Raw genomic sequence first — 17,758 nt, forward strand, 5'->3', positions numbered from 1 at the left:
AGGCGCAGGCACGGGACCAAGCCCCTTCCCTAAACTCAGGAAGTACCGCTGCTGACTGTTTACCATCAATCTTAAGGGACGCTCTGCTGTGCTATTTACACAGCTATGTCTCACATAAACACGTAATTTTGTCCTCAGCTCAGCTGCTTGTATTGAAACACACAAAAGTAACTTTATAAGAAGCATATTGAAAATTATCCGCGAAAGACTTTTCCAGTTTTAGAAATCTAATTACACAATACATTATAAAATATAATGAATAGATATTTACAGCTATGATTAAAATACAAAACAATCAACATGTTCATAATAAACTTTAAAACAAATCTGAAGAATAACGAGAATTGACTGGTGGTGGCATGTCGCCCTCTATTGGTTCAGTTTAGAAACGCAGTTAGAAAAAGGTGCGCTCTGATTGGTTGATTCTTTTCACACTTTTAGATATGCTGCTTTCAAAGACTATAGAAAATATGGCAACTTGCACTTGAACACTCTTCAGGAGATCAATAAAATTGGAAATCTTGACGGGAAACCACTGGTTTTGTGAAGGTGGATCTTTTTAACCTTCTCTGTGCCTTTATGACATTGACGAAATAAAGATCACTGAAATATTTGCATATATTTGACATAAAAAAAGAAGCTTTGCACTGTTATTGTTTAAGGCTGTTTTCGACGATTCTGTGTCATTATTGTGGGAGCTGCTTACTTTTTATTACATGTCTGAAGTTTTGTACAGGTAATCTAATCATAATTCAATGCAAAAAGGACAACAGAACAGCACATTCACATTTTCCATTCTTTCAAGTAAGAGGCTTATGGGGGAACATTTGAAGGCAACATCACCATCGATCGGTATTGCACTTCCCCTCAAGCATCCCCACACGACACACAGGGCTCTCACAGGCGGCAGCAGTGTTGTATATGTGTGTGTGTGTGTGAGAGAGAGAGAGAGAAGCTGCAAAGCATCACACACCATGACCATCAGAAACGTTCTCCGGGATCATGGACAGAGGTACCGACCACGGATGGCTTGTCTCAAAAAGGTAGGCTATCCAGCTTACATTAGATGATGCAAATCAGAGCACAGGGTTATAGAGTATACCTGGAGCAGACGCATCATTAATGACTTGTATGAATTCTCTAACGCAATGCTTGGGCTGTAGTGGTCTGCAGGAACCTCACATTGTTTACATTTATTCTATAATAATCTATATTCTCTACAAATCCTGAGGCTTTCAGTAGATTTGTTAAGCATGGTTATTCTGTAAAGCATTAAATCCACAGGTACCATTTGGACTACAAAAGCTTTGAGGAAACGCAACAGAAAGCATGCATTTCTTGAATAATGTGAATTTTTACTTTAAGGGTTATTAAAAATCTTACTGTAAATCAGGTATCATACAAGATTCCCCCACTGCACTCTGTCTGCCTGTCAGACTGTGTTTTGTTTCAACCTTTTCACAGTGATAAGGTCGTTCAGTTTAATAAGCATTAGGCCTGGATCCCTATCAATACCTCCATCTACACCAGCCAGCTGCTGGAAAGAAGTTAATCCAGGCGCTGTGCATACTGTGTGTGTGTGGCTGGCCAGAGCAGTCCTTCATTCATCGCCTCATATTTAAAATTCAGCTGGATGCTGACAACAGGGAAATGTTTTGGCATTAGAAAAAAGAAAATGTGAAGGAAATAAGACATGAGCCTCCAGATGTAGCACTTACAGTGTCCCCCTCTCTCCAGGGGAATGCGCACAGAGAATCCATTTCCTGGAGAACTTTGTGTTTTGGTCAGTGAAAGCTCACTTTGCTCCAGCTCAGCCTGGGGCTTATAGCCTCTCCAGGTTGACTTCAAAGCACAAAGCCACTTCAAAAAGACCTGGAAGTCAGCTACAAACACTCTCTCTCTCTCTCTCTCTCTCTCTCTCTCTCTCTCTCTCTCTCTCTCTCACACACACACACACACACACACAAACTAAATTAATGTACTACAGGATTTCTTCCTCTTCAGCACACACCTAAGTTGTGGGGGAGTTCTGGGATGAGATGGTATGATAACTGAAAAACTGTTTAGAGGGCAGTGAGTCATTGCAAACCTCCCACACAAGCCAAACAAAAGCCATGAGATCAAGGCCTGAAACAATCCCGTCATCTCGCTGCTCACCGCTTTCCAGTGCGGCATTAAAACTGTAATCCAGTCACTGGACTAAAAAGCCGAACAGTTGTTTGGAGAGTCACAATAACTGAATCACTGAGCATTTGTCTGATAGGAAGTATTAATTACAAGCTTACACAGTGAGCTTTAACATCCCAGGGGGCAGTTTGCCTTTGTTTTTTTTGTTGTTTTTTTAAATCAGTGAGACGCAGTTTAATTCAGCTTTTTCTGCTTATCATTGGGCAGAAAAGAGGTTAAGAGTGATGCCGTGCATGCTCGAGATTACACTAATGATCAGCTTCACTGTCACCTTAATTTCACTGGCAAAAATTCAGGATTTCCAATCAAATCTGCAGCCCCTGAAAACCGCACAGTGGGCTCTCATGAGACCTCTTCACCCCCTTCTTTTTTGCAGGCAGAGAAGGTGGTCCTCGAGATGCAGGACCCCACAACGGGAGTGAAGTTACAGCCTCAGAGACTGGTTATCACCACAATACCACATGCTATCACTGGTAAAACGGACGCACACTCTTCACATATAATGCAGTTGCTTGATTTTATCCAGCGGCTCGCTGAGTGACCCCACCTGCACAGCCTCGCTGGAGGATACCGCGGTGTTGGGCTCAAACTCGAGCGCTACAGATTTCATCTCCATGACAACCCCATGGTCTCAGAGACAGAGAGAGGGAAAAAGTAGGAGTGAAGGAGGAGGATGATTGAGCAGGCGAGAGGAAACAAACATGTAGAGACCGAAGCAAGAGGAATGCAGGGAGTAGGTGGTGGAGGAGAAGAGAGGGAACCTAGACTTCTACGTCATCTGCAAGCTTTGAATGCAGGCAGCTGAATGAATGAAAACATACCAAAGGCTTCTCCTCTGCTCCTTTCTCCACTTCATCTCATTTCGTTTTCTCTCCTCCATCCTTGATTCATTTGCTTTTCCTTTTCCTTTTTTCTTTAATCTCCCAAGCTTTTCTTTGCTTTCCTTTCCTTTATTCTTAACCCCTTGTTTTTTATGTCCCCTTTTTTCCTTTCTTTATCTTTCTCTCAACTATTGCTATTTGATTCCTTTCCTTTCTTCTTCTCTCTTTTTCCATCCCTTTTCTTTCCTTTATTGTTTTCTTTCATTTCCATATTTTTCCTTTCCTTACTTTTCTGTCAATTTCTCTCCTCTTCACTTGTTATTCTCCTCCTCCTCCTCCTCTCTTCTCTCCTTCCACCTCTCCCCCACATTAGCTGTCTTGCATTTACAGGCATACGCTCGCATACGCTGACACGAGCAACATATTAAAAGTTGTTTGCTGTTTGAGCTGCATGTTTAACAGAGTGCTGTAATGTCTGACCTCGTGACCTCGTGTCCTTTCTCGTCAAGGTGAAGACATCGTTGCGTGGTTAGCAGACAGATTCCAAATAGAAGCACAAGGTGAGAGAAGAGGCAGCGGATGTCATTTCATTGCTCATGACATATCAGTTCAAAGTGTCTGTTTTGTTAAAAATAATACAGTTTTAGGATGTTATCACATTAGCTGACAGTGTAAATTGGAGAGAGAGAGCCTTCTTTATAGCAAATCGCTTGTCTGTCTGTCTTTTTTCTTCAGAGGCGAGGAGTTTTGGCTCCATGCTGGTGGCATTAGGCTACATCTACCCTATACAAGACCACAAGCGTTTAGTAGTCAAACCAGATGCGTCATTGTATCGTTTCCAGGTAAATACACCACATTTCAAAGCTTAGCCAAAATCTCAAATCCAGCAAGGCCACAGTTTCACCAAAACTGTATTTCTAGCTATAGGAGGATGTCATTTTCCACTTGTAGCACACTGAACAGTAAGCACCTTGAAGCTTCCCTTATTTAAGCTGATTTAAAGGTTTTTCGATGAGCTGGGTTTTGTTTTGGAGATGTGTTTAACAAGTGAATCCACATTTTGCTCGTGTTATGAATGTACAAAGGGATGCACATGCTCAGGCAGAAACACAAATGTGATATAAATGGAGATGCTTGCAAGACAACGCATATCAGTGAGGTTGGTTTGGCTTCAGATACTCAGTAATAAAACTGATTTGACTTGAAGATGTTAGAAAGTTAGCCTGCATATGCAACGCATATGCAATGCATATAATTGCATATGCAATGCAAGCCTGCATATGCAATTAGCTTGAACACACAGCGCCTTCTAAGAATAACCTTGTTGGTGTATCTTGAAGGTTAAAAATAAAATTTGCAGGGCCATGGGAGGTTAAAAAAAAAACAAAACCCAAAGCTTGATGACTAAAAGAGGTCGATTTATTTATAGCAGATATTTCCCTAAATTTGTTACAACTTTAGTCTCAGAAGTTCTCTTTATTTTTTGCTCTGAATATTTCCTACCTTTTCAAAACTGTAAAAACAAAATCAATAAAAAAATGAAAATCTGATATTATTTATTTATTTAGAAAAAATACAGAAAAAGATGATGATACTGTATTAGTATTTTTTCAGGATTGTTTTCAGTGATTCTTTTTAACACCTAGGATGGGTCTACACACAAAAGAGTTTACCATTATGAGACATAAAAAACATCCTATTTATTTTGTAATGTAAGAGCTTAATTAGTCTGATTTTAGTTTCCCGAAAGAAAAAACATCCTCATATCTGCAAGAAATGAATCTCACAAAAACACTTCTTCCTAATCATCACCTTCCCTCCGTTGTTTTCAGACACCGTATTTCTGGCCCACACAGCAGTGGCCTGTAGAGGATACAGATTATGGTGAGTGCATCTGTTACACACATTTACCGCATATCCTTACTGTTAACACGCCTCTCTGTTTTGTTACTGAAGCAATCTACCTGGCAAAAAGAAACATACGTAAGAAAGGAATCCTGGAGCTGCACGAGCAGGTGGGACCCGGACTTCTAAATCCCAGAGCAATTCATTTTCTCTCTTGGCATTTACTGAGGTGCTGTTTTATGTCCTCAGGAGCAGTACAACCATCTTCACAAGTGGATGAATCATAAATGGGATTTTATAGTGATGCAAGCTAAAGAACAGTACAGGTAGGTGTGTAGGAAACTCGGTGATGTCAGGAGGTTTTAAGAGTAAGAAGGTGTTATGACTCTATGTGTTTGTGCTGGATTTTAGAGCTGCAAAGGAGAGGAAGAAACCGGACCGTGTGGTGTTTGACTGTCAGGAGAGAGCCTACTGGGTGGTTCATAGACCTCCGGTGAGAACACCCACAGGCATGTCTCTATCACTACAGAAGACGATCTGTGACCTTATATTTGGAGACTTAGCCTAACTGTAACCTCACCAAGTCTTTTAGGATTTACATGAATGGGAATGACTTTTTGCCACTAAAAGGGAACCGGGCCACACAATGTGATTATGTATACAGACTTATGTCCATACAACATGAGTAATATAAGCACACACACACACACACACACGCACATGCACACACACACACACACACACACACACACACACACACACACACACACACACACACACACACACACACACACGCGCACGCACAGAGACAGTTATCAAGCCTGAACTGTAAACACAGCAGATCTTAGTGGATTGCAGGCAGACAGAGAAGTCAGAGAGTAAATTGCACCACACTGCAATAGTTCCCAGGGTATCTCATTATCGCTACCCATGATGCCTCATTACCACTGCATGTCCACTCAGAGGAAAAGGGCACAACTGATTAATATTTCACACTGCATGGGAGAAAGTGGTACGAGTGGTTTGCACCTTGTGCACATTGAGCATCTTGTTCTATGAGGCTGGATTACAGCTAGAACAGTTACCAAAAAAGTGGCAGCTCGCCAATGAAAGATCCACGTGTTTCCCCCAAGTTAGTTGGTTTGCAGTCTTTTTATTAAGTGCAAAGAAGTTTAAGGGTATTCTCACTTTAGAAACTGCTGATCTGCTGGGAGTTCCCCACACAGTGACCCCTAGGATTTACAGAGAATGGTTTGGAAAAAGAGAAAATATCCGGTGCACATTTGGACACACTCACCCATTCATATCAATGGGTGAGTGTGTCCAAACTTTTGACTGGTACTGTATGTGGTCACACCAGAGGAGGAAGGGCCATAACAGTTGTGCTTTTACTTTGTTTATGACTTAAGCTTTTAAGAAGATGATTATGTTGATGACTGGCAGCCTATTTAGGGCGTACCCTGTGTAGCACATTGACATGACACCACAGGAGGCCCCCGTTTGGCGGCACCTACACAGTATTAAGCAGGTGGTTTAAATGTTGTGGCTGATTGATACTTACAGTTGTGTGTGGATTACACAAACAAAGTCAGTGTATTTGTTAGTATGCTTTAGATTTGCTGGTTTGTGTATTTTAGGGCTTTGCAGACAAAGGGGATAGCTCTTCCCTCCTTCCAGCCTTCAAACTTTGGTTCTGTTTTAATACTGAAGATGCAGACGTGACAGTGGTGTCAGCCTTCTCATCAGATTCTCAGCAAGAATTAATTACCTACCTATACTGTCAATATCCAATAAAAGCAGTAATAGAAAAAAATCTTTAAAGAAACAAAATAATACCTTGCTGTAAGTAACACATGTTGTCTATAGAATTAGTCCCTTTTTTGAAGGCTGCTTAATAATTCGGGTTTTTCAGAATAAATTTATCTTAATGTCTGGGAAATGTGATTTAAAGTCACTGCATTTTAAAGCCCCTGTGGAAAACAAATAAAGTACTTGAAGATGTATTCGTAATGACCAAGAGTGAATCTGGTGACTGGCCTCTTCTTATTTGAGAGAGCCAGAAGAAGTGCCACAAATTATCTGCTGAGCATTAGCATTATAAAAGAGCCATCTACTTTAATTAATTAGTCCTTTGGTAAACACTGTGTAATTCTCCTTTGTTGATGTGTACGTAGCCAGGGACAGTGAGTGCCATGGACTATGGACTGGAAAGACTAATAGATCCTAATGCACACGAGGTAACAGGTGAGCCTCTGCCTGACCCCCTATGAACATAATTCCTTTCAATCAGCTTATATCCAATAAGAGGCTTTAATGCATTGATGCGGGTACAGTAAATGATACTTGCTTTTCCTTTAGGTGTCCTGTTTCCTGTTTCTTTGATTAAAATTAAGGTCTCATCTTTTCCTCTCTTTTCCTCTGCAGGCATTCCCACGGCTGTGTTTTCAAACCCAGACATAAGCTGGTTGTGAACACCTGCACATACACACACATACACACACAACCTCATGTTTGCACATAAGCATATAATGCTAACCAAAACACCTGAACGTCAGCGTTGGAGGTTTTGCATTGTGGAATATTGTTGTTGACTTTCCCAAATTGTTGCCATTCAGGGTCATGATCTACTCAAAATGGCAGAAGCTCACAAATTCACACATGCTTGTCTGCATATGTTTATATTTCCCCATATCTGTTATATGGCTTGTTGTCTATAATGCAACTTTTAATAGATGCATTTTTTTTTCACAGGCAAAAACACCCGATGACTACGAGAGAATTGTGAGGCTTTCTTTTTTCTTGGTCCTTCTTTGGCTCGTCCATCACCTTGTTTTATTCATCAAGTAGCAGCTCTACATTATTCTGGCTATCGTTTCTCTTCCTGTAGATGATCTTCACCCAGCAGTCCATCATGCGGCCCAGAGTGAAGTCATCGGTGTCCATTGGCGCGTAAGACAGTCCCTCATATAACAAGCTCTCCACTATCTGTAACAAACCAGCCCCCCTACTGTAGACTGGCTGCATCATGAGCTGAATGCCTTAAAATAACATACACATTAGCTTCAGCAGAACCCCACTGAGTGATCTGTAAATGTCAGATGGTTTAAAGTCATTCTCAGAAAAGATTTCAGGGGTGGGCAATTAATTTTCCCAAGGTGCACCAATAAGCTTAAGCAGCCCTCCACAACTGTCCCAGTTTCTCATGTGGCCTCTTGGAGAAATTAACAGCCCACCCCTGATTAGGTTCTGAGTGGGTAACTCAGTTTAGCCTGCATACAACCCAGTTTGATCTTAAGTGGGCTGGATCAGTAAAATCACTGCATGAAAAGCTAGAAATCCAAAATTTTGACTTTGTGTTGCGTGTGTTGTGTGCATTAATAACACTGCCTAAGATACATATTTTAGACAAAAGGGTGCAGTTATCGGGTAACACTAGCAGGCTTTGGTATCAAGGTGCATCCATAGACTGCAGGGGTGAATCACAGACACCTGCTAAATAGTGTTAGCATATAAATTTTAAAAAATGTTTTGTTTTTGGTTTTCAGCCCCAGAAGTTACCACTCAAAAGAAATCTAAGTTTCAGCAAACATGTGTTGTCACAAATATTTACCATTTTCTGATTGATGAGAGATTATATAATGCAAGTTACAACCCCTTTAGACTTTGGTTGTACTTTGTACTGTTTCTGTGGCTGCATGGTATTAAAAAAGTAATTTTCCTTCAGTACTGTGAATTCTTTTTTCCCTCTGTTGCAGGTTGGTAAAATATTGTGCCACTTATAAGGCCCACGACCCTTTTCTGTCCAAGTGTCTTCCCAGCAACCCCTGGCTCACTGATGATGTCACATACTGGACCTTGAACATGCCCAAGTGTGTAAGAAGGTTATGCTTATTGAAGTCACTGAATTTGGACTATGATTAAGAGTAACTTGTTTTTCTTTATCTGTGTGGCACAGTGTGGAAATACCCACTAAAATGCGTGTGGAGAGGTGGACGTTCAGCTTTGGAGAGCTGCTATCAGACCCTCGAGGACGAGATGATTTCAGGCTGTTCCTGAAGAAAGAGTTCAGTGGTATGACAGTCTGGATTTTAGTGAACAAATTATTGTTGAAAGCTTGCTGCACTTTAAAGTCACTGTTGGTCCCGATGCTGATTTTTCAGTCACTAAAAGGCATTAGGAATAATCTGAGTTTGCATTATTTTCTCTAAACCTACTCAGGGGAGAACTTGGCATTCTGGGAAGGCTGTGAGGATCTGAAGTGGGGCACTGCTGCAACAATGAAAGAGAAAGCAGAGCAGATCTATAAGTAAGATATTCTTTTTCAAGAATATACTAGTTTTCTGATAAATAACAGTAGAGGAAAAAGCTTCAGTGACACAAAAACATGTTCACTGTAACCCTTTTATTGATGTCAGGACTTTCCTGGCACGTGGTGCTCCACGATGGATCAATATTGATGGAAAAACAATGGAAATCACAGTGAAAGGCCTGAAACACCCACACAGATATGTCCTGGATGCAGCCCAGACTCACATCTACATGCTCATGAAGAAGGTCAGAAAACACACCAGTAGATGGGATTAATGCACAGACTGTATAAAATAAAATACCTTTTTGCATTTTGGACTTCATCATCATGGTTTTTGAAGCTGAGCAAGAGGAGCTGATGACACTATGCATGCCCATGCTGTAGCAACTTGTCGAATTTGCTCTAAATGGGAGCATCATTTAAAAATGAACATTCTGCTGCATCAAATTAGATTTGTACTATGGCCATAAACTCACCAGAGGAGTGTTTACTGGGGTCATTAATCAGCTGAGTAGTAGGGCAGTGTTCTCATTCACATCTTTACAATCTGAACTTTGTAACCAGAGGAGGCGCCACCTGCTGGCCGCTGGAAAGAAAGCAAGTTTAAGGCACTAATGCATTGGCTTCACTTTTCAGACCTGGAAGCTACATCTGGCTACATTGTACAGTCTATGGTTAAATCAAAAAGGAATGGCGGTGTTGTATCGGTAACTTATACAAATCTACTCATTGAACCAAACACCATACACTGATCCCTGATGAGCTTGTGTATATTTTGCAGGACTCATACGGCCGATACCTAAAGTCTCCAGTGTTTAAGGAAACAATGAAGAAGGCCATATGTCCCGAGGAACACAAGTTCAGGTAAGAGGCCGTTTCTGCACTGAATTTGTGAAACTTTTTTCAGCCACTGTTGGAACATTTGTTTGTTGCTTACTTTGGGAAAAGCTTGAAAGTCTCGGTTTGAATTTGACTAACGTGCACAGGCAGTAACATAAGATAAGATAAGTGCTTCTTAGTCACAGCAAAGAGCAATGTTGTAATGAAAACAACCCCAACAAAAGAACTACTCACAAAACCAAACTTTCACTTTTCTACTCTTCTCTATCTTCTCTCCTCAATACACTTAATGACAATCCTGCACTTTCCTCTTTTAACCCTTTCCTTGTTCCCATTTGTCTTTTTTCCCCCCACATTTTCCCAGTGAGTCCCAGTTGGAGCAAAATGCAAGGAACAGGCGGCCCAGTCTCAGTCCCATCGTCATCCGGCAGCAGGAGCAGGAGCAAAAGGCCAAGATGGCCGCCAATGCCCCTGTTGATATCACACAGGTCATGAGCAAACTCAGCAAGCAGGGCAAAGAGGCGCCCCCTCGTCGCACCTCAGTTAACAATGACTGATTTACGTGTCTGCTTGCTAATAGTTTAAACATATAATATGTTATATGTGTTTACATAAAATATTATATAAACATACAGTATCAGTCAAAAGTTTGGACACACTCTCCCATTGTGTGTCCAAACTTTTGACTGGTACTGTATAATAATAAAATATCTATAATATGTTGCTATTAGATCTTGTTGTATGGCGTCATAGACTAGAGCCCAGCTGATTTATTGGCATACTGATCTACTGACCGATATTAGCTATATGCTGATCTAACAGTATCCATATTGATAACAGTTGATAAATGAAAATTTAAAGAAGAGCTGAAGTTGTGCCTGGTGTTATGAATGTTGAGGTTACATAGTTTTTCACCAGAGGGCACTTTGCAACTTCCGTGTTAATAACACATAATTGGAACGACGCAACAACCAGCTGATCTGAGCAGAATCAGGCCGAGTAAACGAGTAGCTACACATAACAAATGTTAGAGAAAGGGCTTTGTATTTGCGTGTCTGAAAAAAAAACAAAGGAATATTGGATTTTTAAATCACCAAATATCCGTATCGGTCTTAAAACTCCCACATCGATCAGGATCTGTTGCACACATACATTAAATTTGGCCTTGTGTGCGTCATATTTTTTGACATCTTTGCCCCAGAGTCTTTTTTCCTTTTCCCACTAAAACTGAAATTAAGTTATCTGGAAAATATTTCAGTGATGCATATTTGATTTCAAAACATGGACCAACCTGAAGAGTCAGTTTTTTTTCCTTTAAGAAGTGAAACGAGCCTATAAACACACTAAATATGTGAGTCGTGTTAATAAATTACAGCAAATGGCCATCTGTTACCATAATTTACATTTATGTCCATACAAGCTGTAAGTGTTGTCTGTTTTTTGTTTCTCATGACACGCTTATTGTATTGTCCATCTTTGTGCATTCAGTATTGTTTAGTATGCTTTGTGTTTTCTTTGTGATCAGTCATAAGCTAATAAAACATTCATAAAAACCACCTCATACTTATGCATTTGTACTTAAGCCATCATTTAGTCATCATTTTAATTTTTCCATTTAATCAGCTTGTCGTGCAGTTCATTTTCTTTTTCTTTTTAAAACCTGCTTTTCTGCTGGATTTGCTGATTTTTTTTTCTTTTTTTTTTTTTTTGCAAAAGTAAAAAATTTAAACCAAAATGAAAGTTTTCAAATTTAATTGAAAACTTACTTACTAGCTTGTTTCTACAGCCTTATCATTATGATATTAAAATGCATATTAGCTTATTAGATCAGGATTTTTTTTTACCATGGAAGGAGGTATGGGTTGCTACCAGCCAAAATTGATATAATATAATATAATACCGTTATATTTTTATAACTTGCTTAGCCTTAGCTAAAAAGCAAAGATAAACTAAGCAATATGTAAATACTTAAAATGAGTGCGCTACAAAGTCAGTGCTGAGCAGCTTTTATATGTACTGTAAATACAAATTATTCATTTATTTATTTAAATAACAGTAGTAAAAAAAGATAGCTTTAGCTAACAAAGCAGAAACTTACTGCCATTCATAACATTGGGGAAGCTTAGGTTTGAGATACATTCAAAGTAAGTGAAATTAAAATGCTGCAGGCAACAAGCAACACTGAGAGCCAGGTTAAAAATATCTCCCAGGATACTGCTGAACATAATATTATTACTTTTACTCTAACCCTGGGATGGTGATGAGGGATACACTTTCTTTTTTTTTTTTTTGCCGTATTGCAAAAGCAGATTTGTGTGCCTCAGCCATTCATATGAATGTTGACCTTAAGGTATTTAATTATTCTCTTACACGACACTGTCCTCAGCCCATCCTTCACCTCCCAACCAATAAGTGAGGTTTAAGAATGAAGTAAATAGTCAGAGGTCACAATTACAGCACTGCAAACAATTGTGCAGATTGGGAAGAACATATTCTAAAATTATGGGAGTATGGGATAACACATGATCTTAGGTAATCATTGCAGCACCGGGGAGATTTTGAGACCAACATTGATATGATAGGCTGAGGACAACACTGTCATCATCATCACTTTGCTCCATCTGGAGCAGGATTCACTGTTATGACATCACAGATACTCAGGCAGTTGTCCCAGGGGTATGTCAGTCTGAGGAGGTGGAGCCTATTCTAGCTGTCATAGGGCGAGAGGCAGGGTACACCCTGCCTCTCGCCCTATGACAGCTAGAATAGGGCGAGAGGCAGGGTACACCCTGGACATGTCGTCAGCCTAGTTGCAGGGCCAACACAGAGAGACAGACAACCATTCACTCTCACATCCTACTCAGTTACAGATGTTTTTTCTTTTTTCCATTTTTTCTAAACAATGTTAAAATGTTGTTTCTTCTGAGCTGCAACAGTGCTGAGCTTCAACATCATGAATCACCAAGACTGAATGCTGGTCAAACTTTTCTTTACTTGGAGTTGAATATTAAAAAAACATTAATTCACTGTGATTAGAGAAAGCTCCACAATGTCCACATAGGAGTTACTGTTGTTTTGCCATACTTACATCTTATGCACACACTGTATTGTTATATTGAAGTTGCTGTTATGATACCTTTTGTATGTGATGTCACCTGTTAGGTCTGTTAACAGAATAGTAATGCACGCACGAAAGCATCTGCTAAAAACACACACACGTATTTGTCTCTCTGGATGCCCTCTGACTTGTGTCTCTTGCCCTTTGACCTCACAGCTGTGCCGTTTCACCACTCCTGTGCCCCACCTCGCTGTCTACTCTGGCATCTCTGAGCCCCCCTCTGCCAACGCCTCGCCCTCTCTCCCGTTTTTGGCCCACACCCCAGCCTGTCCATCCCCCATCAGTGTGGCCTTAGATAGCACCTCTGTCTCTGAGCGGCGAGCGGAAGCCAGTGAGGGGGAAAGTGAGGGGAACCCTGAGGCCCGAGCATCTGCAGGAGGAAACGTGTCCAAGTCTCGCATGGCTCTATCCCTACGTCGTTTACTCAAGCGTGGCTGCACCCCCTCCTCTATGTTTGCCAGCTTGTCACCTAAATGTAATTCAGCTGCCGGGACAAGCAGCCGCATACAACCAATCAGTCCAGATGAACCTAGTCAGGCTCCACCCAGACGGATTGGCAAGTAAGTAACAGTTTTCATCACGTTTTCCACCATTTTAGCTCCAAGCCATCAGTTTTGATTCAACTTAAATAACAGTCCTGACTTTTATTTTTAAAACTGGTGATGGTTTTTACATTCATATTGGATGAGCAGCATTGCAGGACAATAATGGACAATAATAATGTCCTGTAGGACAATACTGCTACAGGACAATAAAGTCCACCCAAATTTAATAATGATTTGTATTTGACTGGCCAGGTCAGCCCCGTGACTTCAGTTCTGCTGCAGAAGAAGTGAAATAGGACAGACCTGAGGAAAAGGCTCTTATCTGTAACTAGGAGACAGTTGGTATTTGCTTATCACAAGAAAGGAATAAAAAAGATGATTCAGTTTTTAATACAATTATTTATTTTTGTTTTATCACAAAAACTCACATACTCTATATTGCCAAAAGTATTCACTCAGCCATCCAAATTATTGAATTCAGGTGTTCCAATCACTTCCGTGGCCACAGGTGTATAAACTCAAGCACCTAGGCATGCAGACTGCTGCTGCAACCATTTGTTCACTCTCAGGAGCTCAGTGAATTCCAGCATGGTACAGTGATAGGATACCACAGCCAACTGTAAGTGGTATTATAACAAAGTGGAAGCAGTTGGGAATGACAACAACTCAGCTGTGAAATAGTAAGCCATGTAAAATCACAAAGTGGGGTCAGCAGATGCTCAGGTGCATCGCCAACTTTCTGCAGAGTCAATCACTACAGACCACAAACCTCATGTGGCCTTCAGATTAGCTCAAGAACAGTGTGTAGAGAGCTTCATGGAATGGGTTTCCATGACTGAGCAGCTGCATCTAAACCTTACATCACCAAGCACTATGCAAAGTGTTGGATTCAGTGGTGTAACGCAGGCTGGCACCGGACTCTAGAGCAGTGGAGATGTATTCTATTGTCATTTGGGGATGACCCCATCCTGTTCCAACACAAAGCAAGGTCCATAAAGACATGGATGAGCAAGTTTGGTGTGGAAGAACTGGCCTGCACAGAGTCCTGACCTCAACCTGACAGAACACCTTTGCGATGAATTAGAGCAGAGACTGTGAGCCAGGCCTTCTCATGCAACATCAGTGTCTGACCTCACAAATGTGCTTCTGGAAGAATGTTCAAAAATTCCCATGAACACACTTCTAAAATTTGTGGAAAGACTTCTCAGAAGAGTTGAAGCTGTTATAGCTGCAAAGGTCGGGCCGACATCATATGAAACCCTATGGATTAAGAATGGGATGTCACTCAAGTTCATATGTGTGTGAAGGCAGATGAGTGAATTCTTTTGGCAATATAGTGTATATGCTATAACAGGGCTGCAGTTCCTAAAAACTGATATGATGGTGCATATCTTTGCATAAAAGCTCAAAGTCAGTTGTATGCAAAGGGTAAGTGTATATTGCTAATCTGACAAATAATGTCAGATTAGCCCCTGATGAGTGCCTTACCTCATCTTTTCTTCAACATTTCTCAGTTTTTTCCAGATTAAAGTGGATATTCCTCCAGAGTGCCGGATCTACCCCATCGAGTCTGAGGATGAGGATGAGGAGCACAGGGCTGTCTCTCGGGAAAGAGTGGGAACCAAAGAGATCATCTGCCCCTGGGAGAGCCTCACTCCACAAAATGGGACAGGTTAACACTGGAATTACAGAGGTATAAAATAATGGGACCAGACCCCAATGTATAACATAAATACAACCAAGATGAGGACAGACCGACAGCACTCATGGGATACTGGGATACTCTAAAGATGGCTGTCTAGCGTGGACTAAGCATCAACTTACTGTACCTGCCTGCTGGCTTGAAAAGGCCCATTGTCACACGTTTCAGCATAATCCTAATCCACCGTCCATGCTCAGGATTTTTAAAATGTTATTTCCCCACAAAGAATATGGCTCAATACACAGATTTAATGCAGACCTGCACATAACTATAACCAGGATTTTTAGGAATACTGAACTTATGAGTACTAATTCTTTCAACGCCACCCCTTTTTATCAGTCCATTTAATCAATGAGTAAGTAAAAACATCTGGGGCAGAAAAATAAGTGCTGTTGCTGGAGTGGCCACTCAAGGCTGCCTCAAAAAGTGAACCAATCCCTGTGAACTTTACAGTAGAAATACACATATTTACAGCCTGGTAGAAAAACATAATTTTGGTCTGTAATGCTAATTTGCCAGTTTTTAAAATGCCACCCTTTTAATCTCTAATACATTAGGGTTAGTGGCTGCTCTGACAGGTTCTTTCACAGGCAATCATAGCCAGCAGCTGTGCTATGTTTCATCTCTGCTAATCTGAGTCACAGCATTGGCCCTCTCAGCAATGCTGGTAGTGCTGGTGCATTTAAGAAGATTTTTTAATGCAATTACTTTTATGTCACTTAGCACTAGTTAGCAGGTTTCTGTGTCTGTGCAAGGTACCCATACAGTTTTTGGATGTAACTTGCAGGTTGGCAACCACTCTCAGTCAGTTTTCATCTTCAAACCAACTGGTGCATCAAGACAATGAATAAATGGCAATAAGACAAGTAAGTCTGCTATCAGTCTGCTATCAGCTTGTGACTGAATACGGTCAAATTGGCAATTACATATTGGTGAAAATTCCAACTGTTGCTGTTTACATACAAGAAATTCACACATATGAATTCATATTGACTACTTACATTCAGAGTCCAGCCAGAATTTCATAGATTTGAAAAGGAAATTCAGAAATTCTATAATAAATAGAGATGTAGTTACTGCAGGATGGTGATTTAACTGTAAAATGACATAGGTGTTCATTAAACTTGTCATTATATAGGAGTACAAGCAGAATACAATCATCTGGCAACCAGCTGAGTCAAGTCCACTAAAGCAGAGAGATGCACCACAGTCAAATTGTGCAGACTTACTCAGACTAATTGTAACAGTGTTCGTCCCCTTCCTGATTTCTTCCTCTTTTTATTTTTGCATATTTGTCATTGAATCATGAACACTGGCATTTTGGTGACCTCCTGGATGAGTCGTTGATACACTTTTAGAGTAATTTCGGTAGGCTGGCCTCTCCATTTGTGGATAATGGCTCTCACTGTGGTTTGCATGAGTCTCAAAGCTTTTTAGCTTTTTGAGATCTTTTAGCCTTCTTCACTTTGTCAGACAGGTTCCATTTAAGTGAGTTCTTGATTCAGCAGGTCAAATTTAAAAACTATTTTATATTTACTTGGGTTATCTTTGTCTAATATTAAAATTTCTTTGATGATCTAAAACATTTAAAAGTGTGACAAATGTGCAAAAAAAAGAAAAAAGAAATCAGGAAGGGGCCAAAGGCCTTTTCACGGTACTGTAGAAGGGACTTATTTACAGTTTGTCAGACAGGTTGCCTCCCACCAGGTGACCCGTACAATTGCCTTGCAACTGAAGGTCGTCTCCTAGGTGTTGAGGTTTTGCACACTCAGCCTCTGGGCAACCAGGTGGTCACTGGAGCTACTTGCAATCGGTTGCCAAATGTGAAAAAAAATTCAGTGTAATTGCTGGGCAACCACTTAATTTTCCTAGCTGCAAAGAGGGTTGCCATCCTAGTGTGACTGAGCCATTACACACCCTGGAAAACAATGAAAACTATAGAAAGTAAAAGGAAATTCTTTGTATTTGTAATGCAAATATATTTGCATAGAAAATACCGTGGATACAAAACACAAGCCCAAGCCAACAGGCAGAAAATGTTTAGCGCTCAAAATGTCGTTTTTGCTTGAGTATTCCCTGAACTACAGCCTTACATTCACTAACCCTTACTAATGTGAGCACCAGCTGAACCCACTGTTTAGGAGAGAGGTGCAGTTGTGACAGAGGCTGCTCCACATGGACAACAGGGAGAGCGCTTTCAAAACATGAGCCGTAGCTTTCATACTTAAGCCTCATTCTGTATCTGCTGATGAACTGTAGCCCAACAGCAGACTTATCCACCTTCACACACTTGAGATATTTTGCTGTGTTTGGTTTGTTCTTGGAAGTTTTTACCAAGCAGGCATCTAAACATACTTCCTTAGAGTCAAGACGATGGCACAACAAAAACGT

The 17,758-nt window shown here is 40.6% G+C and overlaps 1 protein-coding gene across 1 annotated transcript; it reads left to right on the forward strand.

Annotated features, from left to right (window-relative positions):
- Positions 1–843: 843 nt before the first annotated feature.
- LOC115798624 (regulator of G-protein signaling 9) lies at positions 844–11,558 on the forward strand. Its single transcript, XM_030755534.1, has 17 exons — positions 844–1,043; positions 2,564–2,660; positions 3,518–3,568; positions 3,744–3,850; positions 4,841–4,892; positions 4,965–5,023; positions 5,103–5,179; positions 5,265–5,346; positions 7,028–7,090; positions 7,605–7,634; positions 7,741–7,802; positions 8,609–8,722; positions 8,809–8,924; positions 9,072–9,159; positions 9,269–9,407; positions 9,944–10,026; positions 10,367–11,558. Exons 1-17 carry the CDS (start codon positions 975–977, stop codon positions 10,557–10,559), a joined length of 1,482 nt encoding a protein of 493 aa, XP_030611394.1. The 5' UTR covers positions 844–974; the 3' UTR covers positions 10,560–11,558.
- The last annotated feature ends 6,200 nt before the right edge of the window (positions 11,559–17,758 follow it).

This window comes from Archocentrus centrarchus, chromosome 19, assembly GCF_007364275.1.
Source record: "Archocentrus centrarchus isolate MPI-CPG fArcCen1 chromosome 19, fArcCen1, whole genome shotgun sequence".
Classification (NCBI taxonomy): domain Eukaryota; kingdom Metazoa; phylum Chordata; class Actinopteri; order Cichliformes; family Cichlidae; genus Archocentrus; species Archocentrus centrarchus.